The sequence below is a fragment of the Homalodisca vitripennis genome, chromosome 6 (assembly GCF_021130785.1).
Source record: "Homalodisca vitripennis isolate AUS2020 chromosome 6, UT_GWSS_2.1, whole genome shotgun sequence".
Classification (NCBI taxonomy): domain Eukaryota; kingdom Metazoa; phylum Arthropoda; class Insecta; order Hemiptera; family Cicadellidae; genus Homalodisca; species Homalodisca vitripennis.
Genome location: NC_060212.1, coordinates 161,459,594 through 161,470,952, shown reverse-complemented (window position 1 = coordinate 161,470,952; position 11,359 = coordinate 161,459,594). Strand labels below are relative to the sequence as shown.

The window sequence follows — 11,359 nt, the reverse complement described above, 5'->3', positions numbered from 1 at the left end:
TTTATACTTTTACTCCTATAATATTTTTAATGCTGTGTTGTAATTTGTATGAAATAATCTGTTTAAAATATTTTCTCTGTACTTTCTAAAGTTTAAAAATATAATAAATTCGTGGCGTCTGAGCCCAAGTTTAGTGGATATGTCTTTTATATTTCTTTTACAACTATTATAGACATATTATACACGGTTTTTCGTGGCGGTGAATAATATAGTTAATAGAAACAAAATATTTAGCTAATATTGTCGGTTTTATTAATACATTTATGTAAATTCGTAGGGTCGCTTTAGATAAGAGTTTCCAGATGAAATCCATTGTGTTTTTGAGATATGTCTGTAGATGTTTGGATGACATCTCCTATAATCCGGATACCCTGAAAGCCCTATATGAAATAAGATTGTACGGTTATTTGGTTCTCTGGTAAAAATAAGTGTAATAACATAAAAATGTTGTGGTCCACACAGTGTTGAAATTGGCTCACAAAATTAAATTCTTGAGATATTTAAGCCTAATTGGGAGATCCATTTTCAGTCCGCAGAAGTTAGACAGAAACTTTAGTTGTGTAATTGTGTACGTAATTATTGACTTGGTGTAAACAGGAATCTTTAATGTAAGATATGACACCGGCAGCATACGCCTAAGAATTAAGATGAGTATGATTGTTGGAGTTGACAGTTAGTTACTTCAAATCCAAAATAAGTATTAAAATAACCTCTTAACGGCCAGAGAGCCCTATATAGCACCTATCTGTATCTCTCTATCTCTAACATATTAATCGATTCTGTGACTCCTTTGGTCCCCTTTGTGCCATAAGTGACTCATGCAATAATGTGCTTCACTTTCATTGAAGTTCAGAGTTCGAACAAGCCTATAATTTTATGATGTAATGTCCAAAACGTTGTTTAAAGATACTAATTTCTTTAAAATAATGCCCTAATTTAGAAAATATGAACAAAAAATGCGAATTATTCGTACTGATTGAGAGGTTAATCAGGCAATATCTAAAGATACAAAGGACGACGTTTTTAAAGAGGTAAAAGGATGTGTTAGCGCCCCACGATAAGACATCCAAACGATCAACTACTCCTTCAGCGTAAAGCGATAGCTACTCGCTCTATGACATATATATATATATATATATATATATATATGTGTGTGTGTGTGTGTGTGTGTGTGTGTGTGTGTGTGTTTTTTTCATGTATAAAAAAGAGCAATAACTAAGATAATTTAATGAAGTATAAACCAATATTATGTATTGGATATCGAAAACTATATACCTTAAAATATGCCCCACTTCAATGTGATTAAGTAAATGTTTGTTACATTATATGCGTCATAAAAATTTAATTCGTTAAACATAATGGTTTTAAATTTTGCGCGACTAAAGGAAGGACGTCCGCCTAAATTAAAACTTTTCACCCACTTAGTTTCAAACTGGTCTCTACCGGATATTCCATTCTTTAATAATGTCTCAAATCCTCCAATCTTTTTTTTAAAACAAAGGGTCTTAATCATTCTACGTTCTTTCACTTCAAAGGCAGTTTCGATACAACTGCATTTTAGATGTGACAAAGCCACAGCAACGAACATTTTCCTTTTTAATTGTTCTTTTATGGTTAAAATATGCCGTAACAGATGAAAAGGCCTCCTTTAAAATTTAAAGTTTGAAGATTAAAATTTTAATTTTCTTTTGTGTGTAATTAACCATAAGTTCAATAAAAATGGAATAAAAGTAATAATAGTATGGGATTTAATTATATGCATGGTTGAAACATATCCTTATAATATCGACCGTGATTGGATTCATCTTTCTGTAAAAGGTTTTCATATGTTCAAGAATCAGTTGTATGAAATATTTTTCCATTTTTTAAATTTGTCAAAGTGTACTAGTATTAGTAATTAAACACAATATAAGTCGGTTAACTTTGATTGAACATGTTTGGCACAAGGAAGGACGTCACCGCTTAAGATTTGTCATACATTCCAAGAAACTCTGAACATGTTAGCCATGAGTCTCTAATTTTCCTACCTCTAAATAATATCCGCATCTAGAGTGAAATTAATAATATACTAAATACTGTATACTATTTTATATATATATATATATATATATATATATATATATATATATATATATATATATATATATATATACAGGGTGTCAATTAAGTCTGGAACCTCTTTTTTAATTTTTAAACCACAATATAAAAAAATACCAAAGTTCATACGTGTTTACTGGTTATAGTAACGCATACATCTGCCCAATTACCGACCGGATAATCCCTTTGGGGGACGGTCCACAAGGAGTCAGACAAAATTCTTAAATAACAGCATAGGTCAAGTTTGGTATCAAATTAAAGGTCTTACTTAGCAGAGTACAATGCCGCAAACCGGACTTCAAAAGGTGGATTCATTCAGTAGTTATAGCTATTTGAATTTTAAGACAATTGAACGATGTAAATTATTAAGTATTACAAGTAAACACCAATTTTTAAGTACCTGTGATCAAAGTAAGTGTTTAAAATGTTGACCAAACTTGACCTATGCTGCTATTTAAGAATTTTGTCTGACTCCTTGTGGACCGTCCCCCAAACGGATTATCCGGTCGGTAATTGGGCAGATGTGTGCGTTACTATCACCAGTAAGCACATGTGAACTTTGGTATTTCTTTCTATTGTGGTTCAAAAATTAAAAAAGAGGTTCCAGACTTAATTGACACCCTGTATGTGTGTGTGTGTGTGTGTGTGTGTGTGTGTGTGGTGTGTGTGTGTGTGTGTGTGTGTGTGTGTGTGTGTGTGTGTGTGTGTGTGTGTGTGTGTGTGTGTGTGTGTGTGTGTGTGTGTGTGTGTGTGTGTGTGTGTGTGTGTGTGTGTGTGTGTGTGTGTGTGTGTGTGTGTAATACTTACGACTTAAGGCTTCAGGTTGATAACAAGTTGAGGTTCACTAGACGGTAAGTCAGAGAACAGCGTGATATCCTGCAATTTGTCTCTCTTTACAAGAACTTTAAAGAACAATGGTCGAGAATCACGGAACTGGTTCACAAAACTACTCGTTTATTGATGACGGTACGAACTTTACACATTATCTGTTACCAACAATTATTCAAATGGTACTAAGAATATCGTTTCTAATTTATTGCTACTATGAATATTACAACGCTTACCATATCTTCTTGTAAATCCCCTCAATCGATACTGATACTTCAATACTTGATACTGATACTTATTATATCGCGCTCATCCATATAAATTACTATTTTTTCATTTAGTTTTGTATAACTGTCTGTATTCTCAAAGAATATGCTTTATGTGTTAAAGCTTAATTTTGGTTAAAGTACTTTTACCAGTAGCACTACACAATAAACAGTAATTTAATAGCTATTAATACTAAGCATAATGAATCACTATTGACTAGTTTTGTTAAACAAATTAAAGCTCTTGTAATTTTTAATTTTCTGGTACCACTAACTGTTGTTTAAAAAAGATTTTTACGGTATACAATGCTGAACAAATATAACTATTCTTATACATATTGTATCTTTTTAACGCTTCCCTATCTCAAATACAAATTAACATTCATGTCATTATACTCGTATACTCTTAAACAGTCTATCTCACTAATTTGTTCATGTTAATTAGGGACTTCTACCTAAAGACTATTAAAAAAAATAATATTCATAAAAGTTTTTAATTATATTTAGGACATAATTTACTAGTTTTCGACATAAGAGAGGAATAATGCATAACATTAATGAATTGTCTGTTGTTAGAATAAGACAAATATATAGTAAGTGTACATGTGAGAAGGAAATGTAATAAAAACAAAGAAACTATAAATAGAAAGTATGAAACCTGACCCACCTCGTTCTTCTGTTGGTCATTATTCTATTGTTCATAGTTTCAACACCACTTAAATATACGTACAGTTATATATAATACTTGAATTGGCTGTCAGCTATTTGCGTTTATTTATAATGAATGTTTATAGTATTAAAAACGTAGTGAAAGTCTTTTTGGTTTTCCACTTACGCAAAGAGTAAATATCTGAACAGTTAAGCTATTATAAGATTAGCTAGTATTTTGCTTCTAAGTTTAACCGGTATGAACCGGTTTAGTTGGCTATGAACTCGTTTAGCCTGTTGTGAGCCAATGTAACCGGTTATGCGCCAATTTAGCTGGTTATGAACCGGTTTTTTTTTTATAATGTCTAGTACATTGTATCAGAAAATGTTTATTCAATTGACACAAACTTAACAACTAAAACATGAATTCGTCAATGCCATAACAATCGGCTGCAACCTCGCTGTCAGCTGAGGTAGCAGTCAGGTAGTGTGGTTGTGTCTCTGCAGGAAACCATTGCGTATGTGCAGGATCAGCAGACTGTAGACTCTGTCGCCACCGAGACACCCAAGTTTGTCGCCTGTCGGGAGGATCCGGCAGAGGCTCCTGGACAGTGAGAGGACAGGCAGTACTGAGAGTCGACACTGCTGGCCACTGGCGACATGCAGGTTTACATCACCAAAGGTACAACTTTCTTTTTATTCAGTTTCAAAAATTGCATCTAGCTATAGGCAATAAATGAAACCATAATTGAAAAAAATGTTGATAGAAAACCCACCAAAACTATATCTATGACCAACAAAAGTGTACCTTGTTGAAGGAATACAGTCGAAGACTCGCAGCAACTAGCTGAGCGGTTTGCTGACTGAGCCCACTGGTCAGAATCCTCCAGAAGGTCATCAAGTCTAGAGCTTCATTCAGGGAGAGGGATCTCTGCAGCGCAGATATGTAATTGATAGCCATCCTTAGTGTCTCTATCTTGGATAATTTCTGGTGCATGCTACCACTCTGGTAAAGGCAGGGATCAACGGGCATTAACCTATAAACGAAGAAATGCTATAAGATAATGTATATGGTTTGGATGAACGATCTGAGTAGTGGAGAGATCTCCATAGACGCCCAGTATGTGTGGGTTTTCATACGTTCTGTCACTCAGATATGCGCAGAAATGACTTATCTTCGATCGACAAACTTATCAACAATGATAACATACCTGGAAGGTCATCAGATTAAACTGTTCAGATGCAATATGTAGTTTGTGGCTATCCTTAGCCCACTATCTTGAACAGATGTTTGTGAACCAGTGAGACGGTATATGCAGGGGCCAATAACGATAACTGTATAAAGAAACCATTAAACTCATCCATATTGTTAAAATTGCCATTTGTTGTAGCGTTAACATTAAAACGATTAGACACTCGTCTAAGTTATTTGGTTCATATTCATCACGATATTACCAATACGATTAATAGATAGAGATATTATAATTGTTACCAGCCAGTCTTCTTCATTTACCACCAAAGCTAGAACTACATAGCCCTTTCTTACACTTACCTGAATGACATCAGAGCAACAGAGGTTGCGCGACATTATGTAATCCACACATTTCTCCACTTTATGAAGTCAATTAAACAAGAGTAATTTTTTTAAGTACCCTCATTATCATTTATTTCTTTTCCTATTTCTGTCCCTTTGGTTTTCCGTTTATGTTGTTGTAACGTAAAACATTACATTTTTTTACTTTTTTGCACTATTATATTAATGTTTAAGTAATCGTACGTGTTTGACGTAGAAATACCACATTTATAAATAAGGATAATAGAATTTCGTATATTTTTCATACTTATATGTTACAAAATGTATTAGATTGTGTAATATGCAACGATGGCAAATGCCCTAAATCCTCTTCTCCTTTAAAACACCATCAATGGTCAATAACAAACTTTACATATTTTTATAACTTGTAGGCTACTCTTTCGTTTTATTGTTAATTTAATAAAATTACACAATATTGATCTTTTGACAAATTCATTTATCTACTTACAACCGAATCTTGTCCAGAGCGGCATTCAGACAGTGCATCCTTGTCCTCTCTCTGGAGTTGGCCTTCCAGCGTCTTGCCTCATGTCTCCTGGAGCCTCCAGCACACCCGTTACCTCTGGAACCTCCAGTATAGTTCACCATACTCCAGTCAGAACCTCGCTTCCACTACACGGCTCATCCAAAGCTTATCTTATCTTCATAATTCTCTCTAATACAACACTTTATCTAATTAACAAACGTTGTATAGTATCGATCACAAGTCCACCTCCCTCCTACACACCAATAACTGTGACTGGCGCATTATTTTTACAAGTGCAAACAGATTTTAAACAAAAAAATAATTCTTACCCTCATTGTGTTATTTTAGACGATATTTTGTTTAAGAACTGTCTTATTTTGTTACCATTTCTCAAACTACAACTCATTTACATAGTACCTTAAGTAACAAGTTTACTCAAATGGAGCCAAAATTTGTACACAAACGAAAAAGTTTAAAAGTAGATTTTTGTGACTCCTTATGAACTAATTTTAATGGATTGAACTTATAACAGTGTACACCCTAAATTCCGCTTGCCAACGTACAGATTATTAACTCTTATGTAAGTATTATTATTAATGGATGTATTCATGTTTCCAGTTTAATTATGTTAAAATTAGACTGTAGTATATTAAGTATTATATTATAATGATAGATAGTATAAACATTAATTATTTGATTCACGATATTTGCGAACTACTCAACCAATAAACATCTACCGTAATGTTCACCGCTGGAAATATTTGTAATGTGATTAAATTGAAACATTCTGTAGCAATTTAACTAAGGCATGTACATGTTATTGAATTTCACTACGTTTGTTTGGATAGTTCTAAAAGAAAATTATATGTTATCAAAGGCGTTGTTACTGTCACATTAGGAATAACACAAAGAGATTATATTGCTAATATCTTTAAAATTATTTGACCAGTTGAAATTTTATTGTTTTCATGCTTAATATAAACGAACCATTGAGTATTTTTACTGTTACGCAATATCTCTTTATGTAAAATCAATTATTGTAGGTTCTCACTAGTATTAGGAAAAGGGATGAGTTGCGGAAATTTGAATTCCAAATGCTAAAACTCATCTCTCTGTTTGACTCATCACTTCTAAAGTTCTGTTCGACTTTTTTAAGGCTATAATTTTATCGGTAATCGGTACAGCAAATTTAATAAAACCGTATAAATATGTGAACCAGTTTCGATAGATCCTTCTCACATGAATCACTCCTCTGCTTACTGCTGGCGAAGTCTAAAACAGTACTTAATTACTCAGTTTTATTAAGAAAACATAAATATAAATAAAAAATGTGTATATTTCTAACCATATATTTATCTTTTTGTACAAATTGTGTAAATTTTTCGAAGAAGACCTGTGAACAACATTTCTTGCTAAAAAGGTATACACAATATTTACGACAAAAGTACATCACGGAACATTGCTATCTTTGAATTTGATGTATAAATGTGTAAGCTAAACGATATGGTAAGTAAAATATGCTACGAATATCCATAACATTTGTTAATCATGTCCATATGGACATTTACGACAGTTATGTAAGTCGAGCCAATAATATTGAATTATAAAGCATTAAAACGACATTATGGAACAAAAAATACTTGCTTCTTTCACCAAACAGTTAAACTGTTCAAATAGAAATCTTATTGGAACAGTCACTTATTGAACAAAGAAATTGTTAGGGTATGTTGTTCTTTCTTACAATTGGAAGAAACTTAAGACATTGCTCGTTGTTTCCAAGTTTAAACGAGTCTTAGCTTCATCTCTTTAATGCTACAGAACTAAACTTTCCATCAAGTGTGTATATTGACTTTAATGGAACACTTTTGTAGAATAAAGTAAATCTTGTATCCATTAGATAAATCGCATGTGTGGTTGTAACACATGCAGGTAATATGGGTAGCCTTCAGAAATGTGGTTAACTTTATAGCTAATCTTCAGTTCTTCGTAATTTTGTCATCCAACCAAATGTGGGATTTGTATGATTTCAATATTTCATTCATACAGATAGTCGTATACATACTTACGTAGTGTATACATATTTTACATGTAAATGAAAGACGTTTTAGACGGACATTAAATTTGTATTATTACGGTAATAATAATAATCACTGCTTGTTCCAGACAATGAGAATTTTAAAAATATTCCTATCTTTTCTTTGTATTCAAGCACATTAAGTTTAATAACTATGACATAATACATTATTTATTTATATTTATATTATTATATTATTTTTCACATGAGAGATTTTTATATTACCCAAAATAATAGCTGCATACAAGATACGCGCCATGGCTTTATTTATTCAACTCATACATAATCAGTAATGATCTTCAAAATTGATTGCATAAATACAATTTTAAAATCAGATAAGTTATAAGTATCAAGTTTTTTGGAGGTCTTACTGATGCTGTTCTATGGTGACTAGAAATACTTTGGTACGAATACATCTAAGGAATTATTTTGAATAAGTTTGTATGACGAGAGTTTCTCTGTGAATCACTTTTTACTTCAACATCGTGGCAACAAGGCAAACTAATTAGTTTATTTTTTTATTTTAATGAATTAACTAAATTGGGAATGTGTGCATGTAATGTATTGAATTTGGTTTCCTTATACATGTGGGACGACATATTCACACTAGCTGAGGGACCGTTTATTATTTTCATTGAACAAACCATACGCTCCGTGACCACAATGCGAGGAATCAACGAGCGCAGTTAGTCAATGATTATAGCAAGTGAAATCACAAAGCAATACTCGAGACAATAATCGCAACTTTCAAGACAGAAATTCGTCGAGGGGATATCGCATAAATTTCCCACTGATGAGTTATAGGGTACTAGTTAGATATGTAAATAATTATATAATTACTGAACTTGACTGAAGAAATAGTATGGTATTACGAACATGAATTGGCAAGCAAGAACGGTACAGTTCTTGCTTCCTAGAATGCAGTAAAGACTGCATCATTTTTAAATATGGATGCCCAACTGTCATAATGTAAGTGTTTATATGTATAGTATTGTTGATGTTGATATTAGTTTTTAATTTTCAATAGCAATATCTATAACTGTACAATTTATAAAACCGTACTGTTTTGAATCCAGCCTCATTACAAAATTATATTTTTGTCTATTTATATTGTCTTTTTTTAACAATAGCCTATAATGTTCCAATTTCACGTTTGAAATATATTTAATTTGAACTAGAAGTGCAAAATCTGAAATAATTTTGCTTAACGGTCCTCTTAATCATGAACCCTGAAAAATGGGTACATGATGTAGGATATATGACTAATTAAATTTTTAAAATATTTTAGGACCCTATCGTATTACATCACAACTCTTTTACTAAGAAAGCTATGAACATCGACGTTGGAGTTTCCTCTACAGTGATCTAAAATAGTTGAAGTTTTGCTGATCGTAGGAGCTATTCAAACAAATACGTGGAATTTTGAATAGAAATAGCCGCGGGTATTTGCTAAGATTGAATACAAATTAAGTAATAATTCTTCGCACTACTGTGTATGTCGCACTATGACAGCTGATATTTATTATGCGAATACAAAGTACTGGGACAATGCATGGCACATTCAGCTCTGTAATTCGACAGCTTTCACAAATGTGTATAGTAAATAAATTGAGATTTTCAAATAAATGTACTGACAAATCTAAAAATGTGTTGTCGTGTTAATGTTTCGCAATCCTGAGATCACGAACAAGGGAAGAAAATTTTTAATATTTTTTTAATTCATAGTGGTAAGGTGTTGAACTGATAAATTACAATTTTACGTTAAAAAAATTCAATTTATAAATACTCTTGTTGTTTTTCCGGACATAAATTTGAGAATCATTCACACACGAAGCGTAGTTTTAGCGAATTAAGAGCAAGGGCAATCAATACTGACTACCATGGGGAGGCTTGGTCCCAGCGTTTTTCACAGATTTATGTGCAATATTGTACTCTGCAAGGACTGCGTTCCTCCAACATAACATGCCTATAAATATTTATTGACCATAAACAGGATTACTAGAGGTCGTGTATCAGATGTTCCATAATCTTGTTGGTCATTGGTTTTAAAGAGTTGAATATTTTTAATTGCATATCTGTGTCTTACTATTGAAATGTTATCGTTGCACTAAAACATGAAGCATTCATGATGAGACTGAATATGAACGTCCACAATAGTTACTTCCGTCGATCAAAATATTCTCAATTAGGTATTTTTCAATTTTATTTTAAAATTATAAATATAATATTTTTATGAATTTTGTCCATTCTGGTGACTATAGCTCAGTAGATATACACCGTTAATTGATATCTTACAACAAACAGTAAATAAGATCTAGATATACATAAAAGATTCAATTACTAAACGATTCTTTTACTATGATATTTAGCCATTCCGATTTTAGTAATCAGTCTAACTGTTTTTAGATATTTTCAAGGCTGTGTGTAAAGTTTTATATTGAATACTGGAATGAAATCATGTTGCAGTCAGATATTTATATCCAGCGAGTCCAACTTTTAGTGCCACACTGCTACTGAAGTGTTTCAGTGGCCAGATCTAACAGCAAGAACTTATACAGCGAAGGTGAAATCTTTTATTTATGTGACCTCTTCAAATCCGTGACAACAAACAGGGAGGATACAGTAGGAACTGTAATATATTAATTAATTAAAACTTAAATTGTTTTCATTAATTATTTACATTAACTTAGTCTAAGGGAAGATTAATATAGGAGCACCCTCATAAAACCAATGAACTTGGATGGAATTTCGTTAAGCAATAAAACAATATTTTTCAAATTATTTACTAGTAATCCTATAGTAGTACTTTTTATATTTACCCACCAACTTTGATTTTTTTCTGGATTTTTTGTAGCGTAAGCTAAAACAAACAGATGCATACATCATGTTATAATGTAACAGGGAACTTCTTCCCTCTATATATTACTAACAGTTGCACGCTATTTCCTATTGAATAGCAGGTACGCTATAGGATATCCTTTTTGGCGAACTTTCCTGAAAATAAATTATGTTCACTGGGAGATATTCCTGTCTCCTGATACATTTCGCAAAAAGTTTAAAGATCAGTGTTTGGGGGCCTTAAATGGGAGAGTTGTGAAACAGGTTTATAAGTACCAAAGGAATTATACTATTTCATGATATTCTAACGAAATCCCCAACTCTTACTTCATACGAGTTATTTTAGGTTATTTGGAGTAAATACCATCCGTAGTAATCTTATTGAGAGCACTTATGATGTATTATGATGGAGGCCTATGCTCATATCAAAACATTTGTGGAGAGTAATGAAAATATATATACGTTCATCTAAAATGTTTGTAAAAAGGTCTACTTTTGGTCATTGTGATTAACTTCTGGTCTAAGGTTATTCCGTTGCCGTATTTGCG

The 11,359-nt window shown here is 32.3% G+C and overlaps 1 protein-coding gene across 1 annotated transcript; it reads right to left on the bottom strand.

Moving 5' to 3' along the window:
- Window positions 1-4,254: 4,254 nt before the first annotated feature.
- On the bottom strand, window positions 4,255-6,050 carry LOC124365622 (neurogenic differentiation factor 1-like). The gene is made up of 3 exons (XM_046821611.1): window positions 5,882-6,050; window positions 4,648-4,876; window positions 4,255-4,491 (listed from the first exon to the last, which is right to left on the bottom strand). Exons 1-3 carry the CDS (start codon window positions 6,019-6,021, stop codon window positions 4,255-4,257), a joined length of 606 nt encoding a protein of 201 aa, XP_046677567.1. The 5' UTR covers window positions 6,022-6,050.
- Window positions 6,051-11,359: the final 5,309 nt, after the last annotated feature.